Raw genomic sequence first — 24,269 nt, 5'->3', positions numbered from 1 at the left:
AAAATTACTCTGGATAGCAACTGAATGCAAAAAAACTTGCCTTTATCAACAGGAAGGATTTGCATTCAAGTCCTGATAGCAACTTGTTTTTTAATTTTAAAAAGAAATACTAGATACTTGGTCAAATAAGGAGGAGGTATACTGGGAACCATAATTTAGAAGCAGGGAATTGTACATGTGGTTTTGTTGAAATGACAATGTGGGTTAAGCAGATTTGCCATACAACTTAACACTCTAGCTCTGTTGGAACATTCCCCAGAAAAGATCCTGATTCTCTTATACTATTTATTTCAGTAATTCTCAAAATGTGGGATGCACAAAATTCCCTGTTCATTTGAACAATTTCTAGATCAACTCAAATAATCCAATGTAATATGGTTGTGATAGTTTTACCTGGATTATTTTTAAATTACCAAAGTCAGCTTCCCTTGCTGGCGGAAAAAACAGCAACAACAGAGCCCAGTAATAACAGATGCAGAGGAGTTAGCCGTGTTAGTCTGTAGTAGCAAAATCAAAAAGAGTCCAGTAGCACCTTTAAGACTAACCAACTTTATTGTAGCATAAGCTTTTGAGAATCACAGGTCTGTTCATCAGTAATAACAGCAATCCTATACACACTTAAACATGCACAGGAATGGGCTGCACTAATAGTAAAACTAGTAAATAAGTTATTGTTATGTGAATGTAAAAGTAAGACTTGAATTGGACTATGTACTTGATAATCCTTAATTTTTTTTAAAAAAAAGGAATGGGCTGTACAAGTAACATGTTTTTTGTCACATAACCTTTGGGGTCCAGAATGGAAGCCAAAAAATTAAATGAGTTGTGCATAGGGAAACTTTCTGGAGGATCACAGATAACTTGATCCTAATCATATTTATATGGAAGCAAGTCCTATTTATCTCAATGAGACTTTCCCATGTGAATTAGGCTGCTGCCCAACACCTTTGGCAAGAGGAGGGGCTGCGGCTCAGTGAAAGAGCCTCTGCTTTGCATGCAGAAGGGTCCAGATTCAATCCCCAGCATCTCCAGTTAAGGACCAGGCAGTAGGTGATGTGAAAGACCTCCACCTGAGACCCTGGAAAGGCCCTGCCAGTCCGAGTAGACGATCCTGACCTTAATGGGCAGATAGTCTGATTCAATATAAGGCAGTTTCATGCGTGTTCATTGTGCCTGGTGAACAGCTGCGGGCACATATGAACTGTGATGATGTGGCTTAACGGGAAGGAGTGATGCTTAGGTCATGGCAATGACTGACCTCACATACCTTATTCTGTTTCTCACTTCCTAAGAATTAGGAATGAGTGCTATTATATTAATAATGGTGTGATTATATAGGAGATATAATATTGATGAACTCTGATTAAGGTATGTTCTGTGTACTCTGTATTTTATTGTAACAACTCTTGTAGTGCAAAATCTTAATGTTCCTCTGACCCTGTTATTCCCCCTTCTTCTTCTGTACCCCTCTTTGTTCTGAAAATAAAATAAAATAAAAATAACAGTGTGATTATATACTGCTTTTCTAGACAGATCAGTGCCCCACTTAGAGCAGTGAACAAAGTCAGTGTTATCATTATCCCTACAATACAGCTGGGGAGCTGTGGCTGAGAGGAGGGGCTTACCCAAGGCCACCTTGGGTCCTTGGGATTTGAACCAACAGAGTGCTGATTTGCACCCAACCACTTAATTGATTTGCTATTCTACAGCATTTGTCAGATATTCAGACATACAATCAAAGTTACGTTACATGCCATCTTCATGTGTGATAGGACCACAGCTCAAGTAAGCCTCTCAGCAAACCCTGTGATTCTCCCAACATAAAATACAAAGCCAAACAAGAAATACAGGAGATTACCAGATCAAAACCTGCCATAGTGCCTGGGAATTTGGCCCTGAGTGACATGGCTGTATACACAGCTTCTTTAATCTGGGAAATGTTCAGGTTTCTGAAAAATCAACAGAAAAAGAAAATTACAGGAGGAAAAATACCGGTAGTCGCAGGGTCCATTTGATACTGTTAACCTCAGAGCTCTGTTTAAAGAAGGCTGCCTGCAAATTCTGAATCAATAGATGGGGATACAGATGTTGTGTGTAAAATTCATTAGCTAAAAAGCTCTCATTAAAACAGTCCATTTAAAAGAAACAGAAATTTTATATTATTTTTCATGGGCAGGGATCGGAAGCCTAGGGCAGACATACAGTAAGTCATCAAATGATGTAATGGGGAGGACATTTGTTAATGTTAATGAACGGTCTAACAAAAGAAGTGTAGGTATCTGAGGAAGTGAGCTGTGACTCATGAAAGCTCATACCCCACCACAAATTCTGTTAGTCTTATCGATGCTACTGGACTCTTGCTCTTTTCTACTGCTACAGACAAACTAACCAGCTACCCATATTGAGCTTAGCCAAACAAAAGAGTCAGCATGGTGTAATGGTTAGAGTATTGGATTATGACTGGGCAGAGCTGCATTCAAATTCTCACTTGGCCATAAATGTCACTTGGTGAGCTTGAGACCCTCACTCTATCTCAGCTTTGCTATAAGGATAAAATGGGGAAAAGAAAACTGTGAATGTCATCCTGAGCTTCTTTGTGGAAGGAAAAGATATAAATGTAAGAATGCTGCTAAATACAGAGCTAATCTGGATGCTTTGTGCATAGATTCCATATATAGTCCTGCTATACCATAAAATTTGTATTTTACGTATTGAGAGTTACTTCTCAGAAAAGCTTTAACTCTGTGTATGTGCGTGTGTATTTCCTTCATTTATACCCCATCTTTCTTCCAAAGGTGGCTTAGATAATTCATCTCTCCTCCATCTTATCCCCACAACAACCTTGTGAGGTAGGGTAATAATAATAATAATAACATTCGATTTATATACCACCCTTCAGGACAATTTAACGCCCACTCAGAGCAGTTCACAGAGTATGTTATTATTATCCCCACAACTACCACCCTGTGAGGTGGGTGAGGCTGAGAGAGCTCAGAGAGAGCTGTGACTGAACCAAGGTCACCCAGTTGGCTTCAAGTGGAGGAGTAGGGAATCAAATCCAGTTCTCCAGATTAGAGTCCTGCCACTCTTAATCACTACACCAAACTTTTAACCACTACACCAAACTGGTTAGGCAGACAGTGTGTGACTGGCCCAAGGTCACTCAGAAAGCTTCCATGACAGAGTGGGGATTCGAACCTGTTTCTCTCAGATCCTAGTCCAACATTCTAGCCACTACACCATGTTGGGTCTCAATGTACTGGGCCATAAGTTAAAGAAAAACCCCTTATGTGCCAAGACAGTGTAAACTGGAAAGGAAAGTCATTAAGGGTTTCGGTCCCGTTTACAAAACTGTTAAAAATGACGTTCAAGGTCAAAATCTGACAGTGATCAGTTGGCAGCATGGATTAGATATTTTACTCACTGGTGCTAGCAGTATAATATTCTAAGTATACTCTAAGGATCCATTCTTGCCATTGGTATAGCTAAACTGTCAAATCTTCTTAGATGCTAATGCAATAGATTGGTTTCATTGGTTAAACATGATGAACTGTTGTTATTACATTTGTTGTTACATTTTAAAAATAATCTTTCTGAATTTATTTTCCCCTTTCTGCTCTTTCCAGTGACCTATGATTTTGACAGACTTCAAACTCCCTATAGGCTCATCCTATGTGGCACACTGGTCTAGACATCCCTCACCTGTGTGCAGAATATATAATCTTTGCACCAACAAAATCCAGGTGGTCCTTGACAAACTGCTCTGCCACATCTTGATATGCTGCTACAGACCAGTCATTGTCATGCTGAGTTCCATCCAACTCATACAGCTGTGGGCAGACAGGCATAAAGGTAAGGCCATGTGGGAAGGCAGACAAGGAGAAAAGGGACTATCCACCAAGAGCAATTTGTATGCATGATCTACTGAAATGAATGGGTCTTGCGCAAGAACAGGTGATCTCCATTTCAATGGGACCTTACGCAGGAGACGTTCCTGATTAATTATCTTTCCACTCAGGATTTTATCATTGGTAGAAATACTAAAGGTGCAGCTGCAGAAGAAGGCAAATGTTTTAAGTTGTAAGCTGCCTTCTGCATTAAAAAAAAGACAGGAGATCAATGTTTTAAGAAAGGAGATGGGTGGAGGGATGAGAATCTGGCCCAGAGCTATGGTATGTATTAGCTCACTTGCCTGTTGCAGACAGATATTCAAACTCAACTTTATATGACCTCATTGCAAGAGATTAGAACTGTGGCAGCGAAAAGCCGGGCTTCTATCACTGTGGACCTCAGATTTTCAAATGATCCAACTGGCCCAAAGTCACCCAGTAAGTTTCCGTGGCAGAGTGAGAATTTGAATTTGGGTCTCCCAACCCTTAGGTCGGTAATCTAACTTCTACACCACTTTCTAGATGTTTTTACAAATATTGTTTTATGGATTTGCAATGTCTTTTCTGGTGTTGTTTTTACAGATTCTAGGCTACTCTGACTGCTGGAAAATGGGTCTAAAATGCTGTAGATAAATTAAGGAATAAATCATGACAAGTAATAGCACTGTGCTACATAAGCAGCTAGTAGTGAATGCAGGACCTTGGGGGGGTACACTTTACTGGGGCCCATAAATTCAGGGGACTGAGCCGGCCTAGGCAGAAACTCCTCTGAAATGATATCCTGCCCTCAAATCATAGCTGACTTATGGCGACCCCTAGTGGGGTTTTCATGGCAAGAATCTAACAGAAGTGGTTCGCCATTTTTTCTGCAACCTTGGGTCTTTGGTGGAAATCTCCCATCCAATTGCTAACCAAGGCCGACCCTGCTTAGCTTCTGAGATCTGACAAGATCAGACTCTCCTGAGCTATCCAGGTCAAGACAGAAACCTTGACCTGAGGGTAAACTGCAGATCATGTCTGAAGATATATGGAATTTCTGGGAAACACTAAGTCAGTTTATAAGGGTTAACTGCTTCCCATTAGTTTTAAATGATATCTGAACAAGGTCAGAGCAAAACTTATAGGGGGATTTTATTGCCACAGCAACTACAAAACTGACTTTAGCTCATTTTCAGTATCTACAATAATCTTCAAGTCCAATAGCACCTTAAAGACCAACAGTTTTTCAGTTATAAGCTTTTGTGAGTCAAAGCTCATTATATCAGATATGGTATCAGACAAAGCGAGCTTTAACTCATGAAAGCTTGTACACTGGATAACAGTTTTGGTCTGTAAGGTGCTACTGGACTCGAATTTTGTTCTGCTACAAACTAGTATAGCTTCCTGTCTGAAACAACAATATTTCTTGTCCCTAAACAGTACAATAGTATTTCTCAAGTACTGGTTCCCAGGCTGAGAAGAGCAGCTATGGGCATCAATGATTTAAAATAAGAACAGAGAAACCACAATGTGTTACCGGTGGCAGCATGGCTCGGATCTCCACATATTGTATGTTATCTTCATAGAGCTCCAACAGACCCTGATAGAAATAGGCCTTGAACACAGGTGCGTAGCAGATAAGGCCAGAGGCAGTGATGAAGACATTTTCAAATCTGCTCCAAATGGAAGCCTGAGATGGATAGGTCACCTCTGGGGCGTCTGATACCAGAGTCAGGTTCCTCAACAAGCTGGCAAAAGAAAAGGAGGGGGCAGAGAGAGCTGTAGTTTCACAATAGTTGGATGACTTCTGCCTTTTTCAACAGAAAATACCAAAATATTCTAAATTCTTCCTACTAACTAAACCAACCATGTGTGAACAAAAATGTATTATTTACCCCCACTTAAACATGCATATTAAGAAGTAAAGACTGTAATGTTTGAAGAGACATTCTCTAGTAAGTACACAAGGATTACACAGCCTGAAGTCAGAGCTAGGGGTACCTTTATTATTCTTCTCTGTTTTATCCTCCCAACAACCCTGTGAGAGAGATTAGCCTGAGAGCATTTGATTGGCCCAAAGTCACCCAGCAAACTTCCATGGAGGAGCAAAGATTCAAACCTTGGCCTCCCAGTAGGTTCACCAGACTCCAGGTGGTATGAGATCTCTTGGAATTACAACTGATCTCCAACCAACAAAGATCAGTTTTTCTGAAGAAAACAGCTGCTTTGAAGAGTGGATTATATTATATTATACCTTCCTGCGGCTCCTCCCCTCTCCAAACCCTGCCCTCTCCAAGCTCCACCCCCAAAATCTCCAGGAATTTCCCAACCCATACCTGGCAACCCTACCTCCCAGATTCTAGTCAAACACCTCTAACCACTACACCAAACTGACTTTCAAACCATGCGATTATCAGCAGAGGTTCTTCACTGGAAGTATGGTAGATGGCCATCTGGGAGAGGGCCTTTTCTATAGTGATTGTCTGAGTCATGTTGTTGTATGTGGTAAGTCCTCAAACTGGGCACTGTGGTTGTTGCTTTAGAGTACAGTCTTTCTTGTATCTCTTGAATACACGATGCACAGCTCATACCAGTAATTCTAACTTTTCTGCTTACTGGTTCCTGTTAATGATTATAGAAAACTAGTAACAGAGCCCGTTTTTTAAAAAACAGGCCCTAGAAAATGGCACAGGCCAGCTTGCTTGGCCTTCCCACTACTGCAACAGCCTCTGGAGGGACAGGCTGGCCGGCATTGCAGCGGGACAGGCTGCCCCACACTGCAACGGGCTGCCGGCCAGGCTGCCCAGCACCACAGCGGGCCTCCAGGCAGGGCCTTCTCCTTGCTCAGCTTAGCAGCGGATGGGTGGATGCTCCACCACTGCCCCCCTTGCCTGTGGGCCAGCTGATCCATGGGCGAGGGGGGGCAGCAGCAGAGTGCCCACTGCTCAGCTTTCTCCCTGCCTAGCTGAGCGGCGGGTGGGCTTCTCCGTCACTCCTCCATTGAGTGCTGCAACAGGCCCATCTGAGCTGACTAGCACCGCAATGGGCCAGGCAATCCCACACTGCAGCATACTGCAGGGCCGGGCTGGGTTGCACAGCAATGGGCCAGGCAGCCACGGGTTGGAGCACGCTGCCGAGCCAGACGAGGCCGTGCTGCAAAGGGCAGGGCAGCCCCATGTTGCAGCATGCCGCTGGGCCATGCTGCACTGCAACGGGCCACCGGGCCAGACAGCCTCACACCTCAGTGGGCCACTGGGCCAGGCTACCCTGTGCTGCAGCAGGCTGTGGGGCTGAGGTGCAGTGGGCTGTCAGACTGGGCAGCCCGTGCTGCAGAGGGCTGGGCCCCCTGCACTGCAGCAACCCACCAGACTGGGCAGTCCCACACCACAGCAGGCCGCTGGAACGTGCAGGCCCGCCACAGCAGGCTCCTCAGCAGTGGGTGCTGGGCTCCTCGGCACTCAGAAGGCTTGGCGCTGCAGTGCTGGGTTTCCCCTTCGCTAGCCCAGGTCTTCCTGGGCCTCCAAAAGCCCCGAGACAGCGGGAAGGCCCAGCACCACAGCACCGGGCCTTCTTGCTGCTGTGCTGGGCCTTTCTGGGCCTGTGGAGGCTCCAAGGAGGCAGCAGGGACGTAAACCATTTTGCCCCCACTTGCTTCTTATCCCCGCGTACTGTGCATGCGCCGCATACTGCTCATGTGCGGGGATAAAAAGTGAGACATCAGCAACATGGTTAGCCTTTTATATATTAGCGCTAATTTGAACACATCGCAATTAAATACCACATATTCAGATATTTAAAAGGGAGGAAGTCCCAAACTAAATTTATTTATGTTCTTGATTTGTATGCCCGTTTTACATCGTTGGCTCAGATTCAGTGACAAGATCTTTCACACTTGGGGTTATCCATTTCAGAATATGCTGGCGTCAAGAACAAGAACAACTTGCCCATCATCTGTGACAAAATATGCAAATTACATCTGTGTGACATTCTGGCTTGCGCTGTCTCTCCGTCAGGGCCCTTAATCCATTGCTTGCTCTGGGTCGAAGTCTCGTTCCTTTACTATGACAACAGTGACCATGTCCAAAGATTAGTTTATGTTTGGTGCCTTGCCTAATCACAGCCTCGCCAATTAAAAGTACACATCATTACACATGTGAGAACTGGATTGAATTCATACTTATTATCTTGTTGTCGAAATCTTTATTGTTCATCAGGAAAATGGTTCTCCTACAGCTTGCAAGAGGCAGCGATGCCAATTCTCATAAAACAAAGTAGCGTTGGGCCTGGTCAGCAGATGGGATGGGAGACCACAAAATGGAGTCTGTTTGCCACACATTTAATATGCCAGCTGCTGTTATCTTACCTAAGGAGTCCCTTTCTGTGCTTTGGGCTACAGTTATTTCTCACTCCATTTGGTTGTTTATTACTTTTATTAAAGGGGTAGGGGAGGGTGAGGAAAAAGACTACAAATCAAATAGTCTTGCCACATCCAGGGTGAGTTTTTATGTGCCCACCAGTCATGGAATTCAGAGTTAAGGTTTCCACAGCAACGTTAACTCTGCCCTCTTGTGCATGACAATAGGGGTCTTTCGTTACATTAGCACACAAAAGATCGGGCCGATGCAAGAAACTACTCCATAAACAATGCAACATAATGGAAAGGAAATGAACCATAGCTAGAGAAGCGCACACAGCAGCAGCATTTTGTGCTAGTTTATGTGTAGTAGTAACTAGCATTGCAGATCCATTCTGAAGAGAACTGCTTATGTGGTGACATAGTAAGCGTCACCCTAGAAACCAGGAATGAATGAAGCGCCAAAGAGGAATCTTTGGCAAACTTATCTGAAAGTACAAGAGGAGGCCAAAGGGTGGGAATTTTACAAGGGCTCTTCGGGCCCATGTTGATAGGAAAATGTTTTGCTGGTGGAGATGGCTGAATGAACGACGTATGCTGTTTAGTACAAGGTCTAGGCACACTGCTATATTTACTCCACTCAGAATTAAGTCTCCCTATGATCAACAAGACTTCCTCCTAGTTAGTGCCAAATTTACCCTAGTAAGTTTTTGTGTTAAGTTGCTCAGTTTCTGTAGTCTTCACACCTCATAATACTTGCAAAATCAAAAACCTCTGGTTCTCACCTCATTATGCACTCAAACTGAAAAAGAAGGTACATGGGGGTGGAGGGAAGAAACAAAGAGATGTTTGCATTAATAGATTAAAGTAGTCACTCCCTAAAACCTTGCCATGAAACAACATAATGCAACTGGTTTGGGCAGAAGATTCCAGAGGGGGGCACTCTTTTCCTGGCTCTGATTTCTACCTCCTGCAATTTCAGTGCAATACCAACCTGGGTTTCCCACCACCCTAATCACTACACCAAGCTGGTTATCGAAATGGTGTAAGGAACTTTGGCTAGTTGGGAAACATGCTAAGTAGTAATTATTACTTTTATATTACAACTTCACCATAAGGGTTTCTTCACAAAATGGTTATGATGCTTTCAGTAATATATGTATGTTTATGTTTCTATTAAATTATTTATTTTAAACATTGTTTTAATACTGAAATGTTTTAATGTTCACTGCCTTGGGGACCCTATTTATTTATTTGTTTTTAACTTTTTTACTTCATGAATACCCCACCTTTCTCCCCCCATGAGGACTCATACATCATTCTCCCTTCCATTTTATCCTCACACCAACCCTGAGAGGTAGGTTTAGGTTGAGTGTGTGTGACTGGCCCATGGTCAGTCAGGCAGCCTTCATGGCAAGAGTCGGGATTCAAACTTGGGTCTCCCAGACCCTAGTCCAGCAGTCTAAACACTACACCCCACTGGCAAAAGCAGCGTAGAAATGTTTTAAATAAAATAAATATCTAAGAGGAAGGTTAGATGGGAAGGTTAAAACTTGTAGCACACACAATAAAAAACAACAGCAAGAATAAAATTAATAACAATAACAACAACAATAAAATCCTCTTGCACTAAAAGGATGGGCAGCGTCAGGGCTTTTTTTCTAGGAAAAGAGGTGGTGGAACTCAGGGGGTTGCCCTCGGAGAAAATGGTCACATGGCTGGTGGCCCCGCCCCCTGATCTCCAGACAGAGGGGAGCTTACATTGTCCTCCATGCCCCTGAGCAGCACGGAGGGCAATCTCAACTCCCCTCTGTCTGGAGATCAGGGGGCGGGGCCACCAGCCATGTGACCATTTTCAAGAGGTCCCGGAACTCCGTTCTACCTTGTTCCAGCTGAAAAAAAGCCCCGGGCTGCATAACAGTGCAATTCCCCTATGAAAATCACAGTCTCTCACCCACCTGTTATCAAATTCCGTCACATTGTTCAGATTCTTGCGGTAGGTCTCCAGCAATATCCACTCAGAGCAACCAGGCAGCACTTCCTTAGGAGGGTGAGACTCCGAGAACTTGAAACGGACATCCCCCGAAGGGAAGAAGCAGATGTGACAATCAGGAAGGTAGCTGGCATGCTTCACCAGCCAGTCAGCACTAAGAATGGCATAGTCGTGCAGGTGTAAAACACCACCTGCAGAGTGAACAAAAAGAAAAGAGCAACAACAACACAATCAAGGTACCAAAGGATTTGGTGGTGGTGGTGATGAAGTCCGGTGGCAGTGACCAGCCGTGCTGTTCTAATGCTATGGAGAGACGGGGCAGGCAAAGAAGCAGCAATCTTATGAGTAATCCTAGAGAGAAAAAGCAGATCAGTTTAAGGAGCAAAAGACAAATGCAACACCCTATAAGAGAAGGAGCTTGGAGTAGGCAGCAGACCAAACAAAGCAGAGGGGGTAAGGTTGTCAGCCTCTGGGGTTGGGGGTGGGGACTGGAGATCTCCTGGAATTACACTACACAGATCAGTTCCTCCAAAGAAAATGGCAGCTTCAGAGAGTGGACTCTATGGCATTATACTCTGCTGAAGTTCCTGCCCTCTCCTGGCTCCATTGCCAAAGCTTCAGGAATTTCCCAACCCAGAACTGGCAGCCCTTGTTACCAAACTCCAGGAAGCACCTGGAGTTCTCTCAAAATTTCAACTGATGCCCAGACTACAGAGATAATTTCCCCTGGAGGAAATGGTAAAACAAGGGGTATTCTTCACTCCATGAGTGCGAAAGGGAACTCAGAAGCAATAATATCCTCTGTCTACCTCATTTATGCATTCCAGAGGCCGACTAGGGCTGTGACAGGAGCATCAATCTTGCTGACTGAAAAATCTCCAACAGAGGAAACCTTCAGGATTCATCAGTCTCCTAAGTTAGATCACCATAACCGGCCCTTCACCCTTGTGGAAGTTCCGGGTGCCCATGAGTTTAAACCTTATCAGGTAATGGTCAGTCCATTACAAGGGCAGAGTAGAAGATCCCCTTGTTACCAAGACATGTGCCTTGTCCCCAGAAAGAAACAAATGAAGCATGTGACCTGCTGAATGTGTAAAGACTAGAACATTCTGGGACATCCCTGTGGTTGTCATGGAAACCATGAGCCTGTGAGCTGCTCCTGTCAGAGCCCCCTCAGCAGGAACACTGAAGTTGCCAACGACAACAAACTTTGGGGTCCTCGATACCAAGGCTGTATCTGTCAGCTAGGGTTACCAGCCAGCTGCCGGCAACTAGCAGGAGGCTGGGCAGGGGGCACATGAGAGGTCACATCAGTGAACAGTATTGTATCACTTCCATGGAAAACTTGAAAGTGAAATCACTCTGCTCTAGGAATCACCATAAACTCTGTGGTAAAACTAGAAGTCATGTAATGCCACCATACCAACAAGAATTTCTTCTGCTGACTAGTAGAGCACCAGTAGACAACAAGAGCTGGTAGAGGAAGAGCTGTTTCCCCCAGCAGATAAGTAGCTTCCTGACTATCAGCTCAGAGCCAAGCTACAAGTGACGCCTTACACAGGTTGGACACTTGTCAGCTTACCTCAAGTTTTGATGGGAAATGTAGGCATCCTGGTTTTACAGCTTGGCTCTCCATTACAGATGCAAGACCAGGATGCCTACATTTCCCATCAAAACTTAAGGGAAGCTGACAAGTGTCCAACCTGTGTCAGGCGTCACTTGTAGTTTGGCTCTGAGGCAGAGATACTGTCGGACAGTGGAATGGGTGGTACACAAATAGAATCCCTGTTCTGTATTGAGACTCAAGCATCAGATACAGATGTGACAGATGAACCCATGGCCACTGAAGTCATGTTTCATGGGATTTGTTGTGTGCAGGCTTGCTAGCCAGCCAGCTCACCAAACAGTGTGGCCTCACCCACCTCACCCTATCACGTTGAGGGGTTGGAAATGAGAAGAACTTCCTGTGGCCCTCTGCACGTCAGCTGCTACCTCTGCTGGCTGCTCACCTGGCTCCCTGATTCCCCCCCCCAACAGTGCTGTAGGACCCCATATTTAGAAAGGTTGCTATGTTAACAACACCTGTATGCCGTAGCATTGTAGTTAAGTGGTTGGGTTGTGAACCAGTACTCTGCTGGTTCAAATCGTGCTATTGCCATGAGTTCAGCAGGTGGCCTTGGGTAAGCCACTCCTCTCAGCCCCAGCTCCCCAGCTGAAATAATAACACTGACTTTGTTCACCACTCTAAGTGGGGCACTAATCTGTCCAGAAGAGTGGTATATAAGTGCAGTTATTGTTGCTGAAATGTTGTTATATTTCAAGTTTATGATAACAAGTGTGCTCTCATTTCTTGACCTGACCCATCCCCCAGTTCTTAGGGTTGCCACTGTTGGGTTGGGAAATTCCTGAAGACTTGGGAGGTGGAGCCTGGGAAAGGTGGATTTGCGAGTGGAGGGGACTCAGCAGGGAATAATACCATACAGTATTACAATACAATAAGCTGCAGCTAACAAATGCATACACACATATTGTCAGTTCACCAAAGTAGCCATTTTCTTCAAGGGAACTGAACTCTGTAATCTGGTAGTTGTAATTCTCCAAGCCTCACCTGGAAGTTTGTCAACCCTATCAGTTCTCCATTTGGAAAAATGTAGGAGAGAGTTCTAAGAAACCAAGGTTCTGCTGGTTACACATGCTTCACTGAGAGTAAAAGCTATGCAGCAGAAAGGGTAGGTATGTGCACCAACTAGTCTGGCCAATTTGGTACCTTCTTTATACAGTTTTTTTAGTCATCACAGTCCACAAAACCTACCTACGCCCAAGGAACTCTAAGTCAGTATTGTTACCTTTTGGCATCTGCTTTAAGAAATTGAACACAGCGCTCTGATCAATGAGGGCTTTGGCCTTGAAGAAATGCATGCTGGGTGGAAACAGCCCTGTGTGCATCGCTTCGGCCACTTCCTCTTCCTTGAGACGCATCAGCTTCTTGTTCACACGTTCTTCATATTTCCCCAGCAAAAGGTTGGCCCCAGTCCGACGAGCATTCTCCTCTTCGATGAGGGAGTCCCGATCACTCCATAGCGGTAGGGATACACAAAGGGAAACCAAGCTGAAAATGAGCATTGCTTCCCATTCACTTCTTCGAAGAACTTGAGACATCTTTCTGACACAGCTGCAAAACATCACCACAAAGACAAATGCTGAAAACAAAATCTTCATCATCTTCAGCACAAAAATTGAATGAAGTGAGACAGAGCTCCTCATCACAAGAGATGATAAACATACTCTTCACCTTACATTAAATACTTTAAGAATAGGCGACTTTCTTCTCCAAGTGATCAACCAACCCCAAACCATCTCTCTCTTGTCAGTCTCCAGCAGAGTCAAGATCATGCAGTGCTGAATTTACACATTTCAAGATAAAAAACAGTAACTAGAACCCTATCACATGGACACACTCAACACATGGGCCATAAAATTTCAGACAGCATATGCTTCTTATAGTCCAGAATATTTGATTGCATTGCAAGCACAACTGTTCACAGATATCTGACCTTAATGTTCATAACAATGCATCCATAAAGTCACTTGAGCTACTGAGTTAAATAGGAGAATAAGAGAGCTTATGACGGCAAACTTACAAACTTTGCAGCCCAATGACAATTTAAAACTGTTTCTTTAAAGCAACACACGATTCAGTACATAACACAAATCCCCTCGATAACAAAGTTAGGTGTGTATTTAGGTATAGTAACCAGTGACAGTGCAAACCACACATGTAGTGTTGCCAACTCCACATTGGGAAATTCCTGGAGATTTGGGGGTGGAGCCTGGAGAAGACAGAGTTTAGGGAGAGGAGGGACCTCAGCAGGGTACAATGCCACAGAGCCCACCCTCCAAAGGAGAACTGCTCTCTGTAGTCTGGAGATTAGTTGTAATTCTGGAAGATCTCCAGATCCCACTTGGAGGTTGGCACCCCTACACACAAGAGAGACAGGACCAAGGTTGTAAAGCGGTTATCTGATATTCTGCATCCCCCACAGTTGAGTTGAGCTCCTTCTTTATATTTCCTGTGACTTATTATTACAACAATAATGTTACTTTAACCTGCCTATTCTGCATTCTATCTGGATGCAGTCGCAAATAGCCCTAGGAAAACTGACTTAGGAGGAAGTACGAATAAGAAAACTTGATTACAGTCATATATTACATGACAACCTCATGAAAAGATACCCCAGCAGTTCATTCATTGTTGACTGTTCCTTCCTTGTGTCCCGCACTCCTAACAACTGCAAAAAATAAATAAATCCAAGCACCTCTGGAAATGTCCAGTCTGGTGTGGGTGACGATACAGAACTGCCTTTGCTCATAAAGAACAAAACAAACTTCCTGTTACACTTTGAAAACCTGATACTTAAATTGCCTATTTTTAAGGACATACCAAAATTCTTTGCACGAGCATGAAAGGAAAAAAGAAAACCCTACGCATACATTCTTGCCGTTAAATTCAATGGTCTCACTTCTAAGTAAACGTGCAGGAAATTGGCATGAACTGGACTTTACAGAGGGCAAACTCTTGTGCACACACATACAGTATATACTTACAATGAAATCCCCAGGGCAGCAAAGGAAGCTTTGCTTGGGGTTGCCAACCTCCAGGTGGACTCTGGAATTCTGGAATTCCAGACTGTAGAGATCTGTTCCCCTGGAGGAAGTTCAAGTTGGCTGCGGCAGGCATAACTCATCCAGAAATAAAGCTAGGAGTCTCAAAATTGGCCAACTGCTTACCATGACAGCTGTACTGCCAAAGATGAAGGGAAATGAGACATCCTGTCCCATGCACTCTCCCAAAAACCCCAGCACTCCACTTTTTGCATTGGAAGCGATGGTTGCCTCTGGAAATCACAACTCCTCAGAAAATAAAGCTAGGCATTTGAAAATTGACCACCAAGTTCAGGGGGATGATGGGAGCTGTAGTGCCAAAGCAGAAGAAAACTAAATCAGAGTCTCCTGGCATAGGTTCTGTCCAGGAATCCCCCACTCATCCACTATTTGCAAAGGAAGCTACACTTGTCTTTTAGAAGCAGGCATCACTCATGAGAAAATAAAGCTTGCCATTACAAGATTAGCCCCCAGCTTCACCATGATCAGGAAATCATCTGTGCCAACCTGAAGGGAATTGGCGCATCTTTGCCCAGGTTATTGCAGCAAACTGCCAATCCCCTTGCAATTTGCAATGGAAACTAAGGTACTCTTTTTGTGGCAGGCATAAGTCATCACAAAAATAAAGCTAGGCATTTGAGAATTGGCTGCTTACTTCAGTGTGATCATGGGAGCTGCAGTGCCCAAAATAAAGGGAATGGGAACACTTGCTGGGTGATCTTGAGCCAGTCTCACACTGTCAGTCACACCTACCTCAGAGGGTCGTTGTGAAGATAAAATAGCAGAGAGGAGAACAATGCAAGCTGCTTGGAGCTCCCATTGCAGAGAAAGGTGGATATAACATTTGTTATAAATCTAATTTTGGCTATGGTTCTTTAAAAGGATGATTGCTCTTACAGTTGCTTCAGGAGTTATTGCTACAACTGTTTTGTTTGTTTATAGTCTGCCTTCCTTACTGAGATCCAAGGCAGATTACAACAGTGCAAGTGAAAACACAATATAATCAATAGCTAGGACATTCACTGCACAATGTACAATAATGAACAACAGTTAGGACATTCAGGGAAAGAGATACAATAGGGAAATTGTAGCAGAAAATTTTTAAACAAGCATAAAGCCGAGCAGAGAGATGAAATCTATCTGAAACAAAGCATAATTAATATCCATGGCATGTTTAGAAGCGTGGAAACTCCTTAACAGGCACATATCTATTATCTACATCAGCAGACAGTACCCAGTAGCATAGCTTTTAGTCCCTGTCCTTACCAAGGCATCTCTCTGAGCTACTTCTTATGACACAGTCTCGTAATCTGGGTAGAGATCCAGACGAGTTAGTCGTGTTAGTCTGTTGTAGCAAAACAGTAAAGAGTCCAGTAGCACCTTTAAGACTAACCAACTTTATTGTAGCATAAGCTTTCGAGATGCATGATGCATCTGATGAAGAGAGCTGTGGGTCTCGTAATCTCAGTAGAAAGCCCTCCTGAATAATTCAGTTTTGCACAGTTTGCTGAAAACCAGGAGAGCGGGAGCTTTCTGACCACCTGCCAATTTAGTATTCTATCTACTCGAGTTCAGTGAGCTACAGGACTGGCAGAGCCCCTAATAACACATACAACAAACACTGCAAAAACTCTAGATTACACAATTAGAGACCACCAAAATAAAAGCAGCATAATACATGAAAAATATGAAATGTGAAAATAGGAATTCAGTGCAATCCCCCTTTAATAGCATTTATTCTAGCATGAGCCTTTGTGAGTCAGAGCTCACTTCATCAAATGTCTAGAGAGTCTATCCAAAGGAGCTGAATTTATACAAAGCAACAGAAAAGGGCAGGAGGAAAAGGGAAAGGACCTAAGCTCCTTTCTCTTTTTTCATAAGCCCTTTCCCATTGCTTAAATGTTGTCAATCTTTAAGGTGCCACTGAACTCCTTTTTAGTTTTGCTGCAACAAACACAATTCTTCTGTGCCTCGGGGATTCCTTTTTATTGAATCATCTTCATTCGGTGGCTATGCCCTCTTCAGTGATGTCATTTCTTGCTTCAGGCCAACAGGCGGAACTAGATAAGCTGCATTGTCCTCTCTTATGCTGAGCCTGTGCTTTATTTTTCTAAGCAGCTACCAAGAGTTTCACCCACCCAGAAGAAGCTAACAATGAACAACATTTCCTTTGAGAGGCAGCTAAGCTGCACCAGTTGCGGTTGCAGCGCTGTTGCCATAGACGAGGACCTCTGCACATTCCTGTTGTATTTTTCAAGAGAAGTCAGTTTTGCCTCCTTCCACTCTGACCCTGCTCAAGGGATCATAACAATTGCTACCTGCTGGCATGCGGCACAAGAGGGCCAGGGGAGTTCCACACAAAGGCCTCTTTCACATGATGGGCTTGCCCTAGAGCAGCCAGGCCTGGAGGAGGCTGACTGAATAGTTCTCCCCCACCCTTCCCAATCCCCCTGCCTTGCATTTCAATCAAAGTCAACAATCAGATTGGAATCCCTCATACCCTGGGCTTTCACATTTGAGTGGTTCATCCTATCTGCCATTCCCTAGCCAGCTGCTGATTTGAAAGGGAAATGCATTTAAGGTGGAAGGAGATGGTAGGTAAGGACAGAAGGGCATGCATACAGCCCCCAGCCCCCACCTAAGCAAATGATTGTATAAACCAAAGACCACCTCAAAGTGCATCGCTCCCCTCTACTCTCTGGGAACAGGAGTTTTGTGATGGGATGACTAACCGGCAGTCTCCAAACCTCCAGCAAAATACAATTCCCAAGGTTCTTTGAAAAATGCACAATATAATTAAAAGGATATAAAACCAATTGACATCTTTAATGTGAACAGGCCCTCCTGCTGAACAGGAGGAGGTGTGGGGGGGAAATCTCTCTTACCTCCAGTCCCCACTTGTTGTTCAGCAGGAATGGATTATGTCAAGCATTTCCTTACTATCTGACAACTATCTGGGTTGGGAAATTCCTGGGAATTTGGGGGTGGAGTCAGGGGAGTGTGGAGTTTGGGAATGAGAGGGAGTCCAACAGGGTATAATGCCATAGGGACCTCAGCAGGGTATAATGCCATAGGGACCTCAGCAGGGTATAATGCCATAGGGACCTCAGCATGGTATAATGCCATAGGGACCTCAGCAGGGTATAATGCCATAGGGACCTCAGCAGGGTATAATGCCATAGGGTCCACCTTCCAAAGCAGCCATTTTCTCCAGGGGAACTGATCTCTGCTGTCTGGAGACCAACTGTAATTCTGGGAGTTCTCCAGGACCCACTTGGAGGTTGGCAACCCTAGTGGTCATGCCCTCAGTTAAGTTACAGAGTAAGCTATGAGCCAGGGGCATCCAACACAAATCTCAGCCATGAACACGTGAGATGTGCCACTCTTTTCTCTTAGGCTTAACACCTACATCTGAATATACTGACCCTACCTCACAGGGCAGTTGTAATGATGACTAAGATAATATACATGAACTACTGTGGATACTACTGTGGAGAGACAGTTTTGTATAGTGGTTAAGAGCACAGGACTCTAATCTGGAGACCTGGGTTTGATTCCCCACTCCTCCACTTGAAGCCAGCTGGGTGACTCTGGGTCAGTCACAGCTTCTAGGCGCTCTCTCAGCCCCACCCACCTCACAGGATGTTTTGTTGTGGGGATAATAATGACATATTTTGTAAACTGCTCTGAGTGGGTGTTAAGTCATCCTGAAGGGAGGTATATAAATCGAATGTTGTTATTATTATTATTAAATGTGCTATAGTATAGAAACACAAAGGGATATTATTATTGTAATTGTGCTATTATGGATGTTTGGTGATTCCCTTTTTTAAAAATCAGAATGAGTCCACAGCAGAAGTGAGTAAATGCAGTTTTAAGTTGGTAGCCATGTTGGTGTACAGTAGAACAGCAGGATTTGTGTTCTGTGGCACCTTAGAGACCAAGTTTTTTAGGGTGTATGCTTTCGAGAGTCAGAGGTCTTTTCTTCAGACAAGTGTCTGAAGAATGTAGTTTGCACCAGGGCTTTTTTTCAGCTGGAACGCGATAGAACGGAGTTCCGGAACCTCTTGAAAATGGTGACATGGCTGGTGGCCCCGCCCCCGATCTCCAGACAGAGGGGAGTTTAGATTGCCCTCCGTGCCGCTCAGCAGCTCAGAGGGCAATCTAAACTCCCCTCTGTCTGGAGATCAGGGGGCGGGGCCACCAGCCATGTGACCATTATCTTTGAGGGCAACCCACTGAGTTCTACCACCTCTTTTCCCAGAAAAAAAGCCCTGGTTTGCACAGTTCTAATTCCTACCCTCTATCCACTGAAACACCAGTGCTACAGCACAAAGATCAAGCAAATACCTCACTGTGTTTAAAGACACCCATTTAACAAACATGTTATTTAACAATATTACTATAACATTTATTCTGAGCAGCAAAGTTATGAAGAATGATGAAATAAATCTTGCGGTTGTTTTTGTCAAGCCTCTACATTTTTATTTGTATTTGACTACATTACATTGACTACATTGACTGAAAGCAACATTATACCCTAACTATATGCAATCAGTGTAGTGCAAAAGTGTACAAATATTGTGATGTTCCCAAGAATATGAATATGGTATAAAGGCAAGTGAAAATCAATAGCAGTTTTTATTTCCACTTTCAACAATCAGACAGGTCTTTGGCTAAATTCATGGAATCTTTGATAGGATTACCCAAAGAATTCATATGATCAATGAAAAGCAAAATCCACAGCTTTTACATGCTGTAAATCTCGAAATTATCACTATAATCTGTGCCCTAAGAAATGTTTTGCATCCATTGACACAAGGAGGTGTTCATTTATCCACTAACTAACAGGTCTTTTTTTCTGGGAAAAGAGGTGGTGGAACTCAGTGGGTTGCCCTTGGAGAAAATGGTCACATGGCTGGTGGCCCTGCCCCCTGATCTCCAGACAGAGGGGAGTTTAGATTGCCCTCCACACATGGTACGGAGGGCAATCTAAACTCCCCTCTGTCTGGAGATCAGGGGGTGTGGCCACCAGCCATGTGACCATTTTCAAGAGGTTCCGGAAATCCGTTCCATCGCGTTCCAGCTGAAAAAAAGCCCTGGCCACTAAATATCAGACTTCTGTGAACCTCTGCTTGTTGCCCCAGTTCAGTCTATGAAGATAGCAGTATGGGTCTTGGAGACCAAGAGGAACATACATACTCATATGGTCAAAATGCCAAGCCTTGATATAAGCTGCTGATGAAAGGAAGTGGGCAAGTATAATTTCCAGCTAGTTAGGAAGAGCCTTGAAGACAGAATTGTGGAGGACAGAGGTTGGTGGGACACATGAGGAGAAACTGGAAAGTTTGTGTGACAATTTGAAAAAAACCACAGGCACAACTGAGAAATGAAGAGAAAAACCAAAACAGAGAGAAATCATGCGGCATGTCTGCAAAAGCAAGCAGTTGGGAAAGTGAGTTTTCATGATGTAAGGTGATATCAAAGCAAACAGCGTGCTGGCTACTTTAACCCAGTAGTTTCCACCACCGCCCCACGTTCTCAGATGCCAAATCCTGTAGTATAAAGCCCCCAACCCTGCTCTGTATTTATCACAATTACAGACAAAAATGTAAATGTAGGGGGGCTTGAGCAGGCACAAGAGCTGGGAACATGAGTTTTGTCAAGGAACAGAGTCTTATGACTTTGATGACAAAGGTAGTTATCAGCCAGGCCTGGCTGATAAACATATAAAGATGCTGATTGAAAATTCCACCAGGGCAGCTTCAAATGAGTTAGCTTAAGGTCTGCCAGGTCTGGCTGGCCCTGTTGGCCACCTCCATCAATCAGGAAAAAGGACAGCTGCAGACTGCACAGCACAGGCCTTCCTGGATCACATCTGGCTTGCAAGCACATTAGAGCTATTCCACGGACATGAACCCTGCATTGTTTTACTTGGTGACCTTTCTCGGGGAAGTTATTGCACACACAAGCCAGGGAGCGTCCCTGGGAAGGGGCTCTGTTTCTGGGAGATGCAGGGCAGTTAATTGCTGAAAGCAAGGGCCTTTTCAGACAAGGGGCTGTTTGCAGACTCAGAAAAAGTCAGCTGTCACTCAGCTGTTGCAGAGAAGCTCGAGGCATTTCCTAAAAGTGGTACTTGGGCTGCAAATAAACTGCATTTCCTGAAATATTTTATTACTGGGAAAATACAATCCCTCCCTTCCTTTGCTTGCCAGTACTGGGTGGACTGTGCACCGGTGTTCGTGCTAGAGAGAACAAACACCGTCCCTCTTGTCTTGTGTCGCACACCATTTGGTAATATTTTGGAGGTCCTTCATTCACTGGGTCACCATAAATCAGAAGCAACTTGACAGCACATAACACACACATTATTATTATTATTATTATTTTGAATATTTAGAAGCTGGGTTTGAAACCAGAGACTTCCTTTTTGCATCAGTCAAGCATGAGGAGTCTAATTCTTTATAGGAAAAGAACTGAAGAGTTACTTGTAACTCTTGAAACTAAAAGAAAAAGTGGTAAACGCTAGACATAGGCTGAGCAGATATACGCTGATTCTGCACACGTTGGATAATGCACTTTCAATGCACTTTATCAATCATTTGAGGTAGATTTTTTGTTCTGCACACAAAAAAAATCCGTTCCAAATCATCTATAAAGAGGATTGGAAGTGCATTATCCAACGTGTGCGGAATCACTCCAAGATTCACCATTCTAAAGCATTGTTCCTGCCTGGCCCTTCATGGATTTCCCCCTTTCTTTTTGCTTTGTTCAAATTTATATTTGTGAAGACAGTGTATGCCACCCTTGACAGCATTGCACTTTGAATTTTTATTTAAAAAGAAGCCTTTCACTTCAGCTCCCTCACACATACACGGACACACATGAACACGTACTTGTTGAACGCATGATATACTGCCTTACTGAAACAGACCTTTGGTCCATCAAGATCAGTATTGTCTACTCAGACTGGCAGGGGCTCTCCAGGGTCTCAGGCAGAGGTCTTTCACATCACCTCCTACCTGGTCCTTCTAACTGGAGATGCCGGGGATTGAACCTGGGGCTTTCTGCATGCCAAGCACATGCTTTACTGCTGAGCCACAGCCCCTCCCACTTTAATAAAATAGCTCCAGAACAAGCCACTCCCCCTCTCCCACCAAATTCCTATCGTATCGGCAACTGGATAGACAACCAATGGAGTCCTTTGCACTTCAGTTTAAGTCAATTGAAAGCTTATTTAAGTAGCTCTCTGTGCAATCCTAAGCAGAGCTACTTCAGTCTAAGCCCATCGATTTCAATAGGCTTAGGCTGGAGTACCTCTTCTTAGGACTGTGCTGTACAGAAAAACCATAAGGCAAAGCCAGGGGTGGGGCGGAAACTCTCTATCTGTAACCTGTGGCATAGTTGTCTAAAGTTAACCATGTGATGGCTTCAATCATACTAGCAGGCAATCACTTAAAAGTTTCTTGCCCTGTGAAAAGCGCACTGTTTCCATGATCTATCCCAGAGTTCAGCACAGCTGTGGACATTTGGGTATGCTACACACGATCACTTCTCCATACAACTGAAAGCACCACCAGAGAAGCTTTCAAGCAGCAACCAAATGGTTAGGAGTTGCCTAGTACAATTATGGGCATATATATATAGTGCATATATATATGCACTAAGCAATTGGGTATAAATCTCTTCTGCTGAAATATTAAATTGAGAATGAAATAAAAACTGATGAGTTATTGATGAATGATATTAACCTTGTCTAAAACCATTGGAACAAATTAAGCCTCCACTAAGTATTTTCCCTTCTGCGTCTGAGGCTTTAACCCACCTAACAAATCAATAATAAGAGCCATAACATTTACAGCAGCTCCCGGTTTGCTGGGGAGAGTCGAAAGCTTTCATCTTGGAAAGATGAACTGCAGTTGGCACTGCTTTTGCCACTCAGAAGGGTATCTCTGGTCTGGACCAGAGTTCCTGGCCTGCTGGCAAGCCCCAAAGGGCAAGCCCCAAAGGGCACTAAGGCACTTAGACTGACACATCACAATGCTTTCCTACCTAGGGTTGTTAACTCCAGATTGGGAAATTCCTGGAGATTGGGGGGGGGGGGCTGGAGCCTCTTGAGGGCATAGTTTGGGGAGCAGGATATACTGCCACAGAGTCCATCCTCCGAGCAACTATTTTCTCCAAAGGAATTGATCTCTGTCGTCTGGGAGATTTCCAGGTTCCAGCTGGAGGTCAGCAACCATATTCCTGTCACAAGGCAAAGCTGTCCCACCCTAGGGGATGCTCCCTGCACATTTGGCAATGAATGTGCCTCCTACGGAGCACAGCCAAAGGTCCTGCTGGCTGGCAAACAGCATTGCACTTGTATGGATGGAGATCAGCAAAAGCTCCAGAAGGCGTCTAAGGTGCTACTGGACTCAAATCCTACAGTTCTATTGCAGATCAACATGGCTACTCAATCAAAACAGAAATTCTCACAGAGGCCCAGAAGGCACTCCCAAGATCCTTCCAGGAATCATGTTCAGAAACTCTCACAGAGGCCCAGAAGGCACTCCAGAAGGCACACCAAGATCCTTCCAGGAATCACTTTCAGAAACTCTCACAGAGGCCCAGAAGGCACTCCAAAGGCCCTTCCAGGGACCACGTTCAAAAACTCTCAAGGAGCCTCCGAAGGCATTCCCAAGATCCTTCCAGAGACCATGTTCAGAACAGGTTTCCCCACAGGGCACTGGTCGTTCACGCCCCAAACCCACGGCTCTCTCCGCTTGCTGGCTTTGCTAGGGTTCTTACAAACCTGTAGTCAGAGAGAGAGGCGCGCTGGGTTTCGGCGCCCTCCTCTCAGCTGCCTTTGTCTCTTTCTCCGACCCTGAGAGCGGATAAACAACTCGCCACCTGCTCCCACCTCCGATCCCGCCTCCCCTGCCAGGCCGACGCGTTTCTCCGCCCCAAGTTCAGCCCTTTCCCCCTCGCTCCCTCCCTGCTAAGTCTTTGGCCGCTCCAGTTCCCGGACGCGGATCTGCGCTCCGCCGGGAGTTGCTGAGCGGCCTGCCAGCTCCAGCTCGACTGGAAAAAAATCCGCTTCAAAGCTGGACCCCCACCCGTTAACAAACACGCTTTCGCGTTTGAAGGCAGCCGGTTGGTGGCCCCCCTAACAAAGCGCCTTGCGACGCTATTAACGCGAACGAATTTATTGCGACTGGCTCGAAGGAGCTCATTCAAGGGAGCGGTGCTTCAGGCGGGCAGCGTTTGCAATCGCGCCCTCCTGCCAAGAGGCTGACAGGCTCGGAGAGCCCAGTGTCGCTCCCCAGCGCGGCCCAGAAAGAAAAAGAAAGCAAAGCAGAGCGGGCAGCGCCTTCCTAAAAGGGGGGGAAACCTCGCTTTCTCCACCAGT

The 24,269-nt window shown here is 44.7% G+C and overlaps 1 protein-coding gene across 1 annotated transcript in view; it reads right to left on the bottom strand.

The window, feature by feature from the left end:
* The window catches only part of ADA2 (adenosine deaminase 2), a 33,396-nt gene extending 9,642 nt beyond the window's left edge, over window positions 1–23,754 (bottom strand). The window contains exons 1-6 of the mRNA XM_054989260.1: window positions 23,673–23,754; window positions 13,063–13,388; window positions 10,182–10,407; window positions 5,407–5,617; window positions 3,703–3,830; window positions 1,859–1,949 (exon numbers count right to left, since the gene is read on the bottom strand). Of these exons, the coding sequence (XP_054845235.1) occupies window positions 1,859–1,949; window positions 3,703–3,830; window positions 5,407–5,617; window positions 10,182–10,407; window positions 13,063–13,375 (969 nt within the window). The 5' untranslated portion in view covers window positions 13,376–13,388; window positions 23,673–23,754. The remainder of the gene's footprint in view (window positions 1–1,858; window positions 1,950–3,702; window positions 3,831–5,406; window positions 5,618–10,181; window positions 10,408–13,062; window positions 13,389–23,672) is intronic.
* Window positions 23,755–24,269: the final 515 nt, after the last annotated feature.

The sequence above is a fragment of the Eublepharis macularius genome, chromosome 9, assembly GCF_028583425.1.
Source record: "Eublepharis macularius isolate TG4126 chromosome 9, MPM_Emac_v1.0, whole genome shotgun sequence".
Taxonomy (NCBI): Eukaryota; Metazoa; Chordata; class Lepidosauria; order Squamata; family Eublepharidae; genus Eublepharis; species Eublepharis macularius.
The sequence above is the reverse complement of the archived record's forward strand: the minus strand, read 5'-3'. Positions and strand labels throughout refer to the sequence as shown.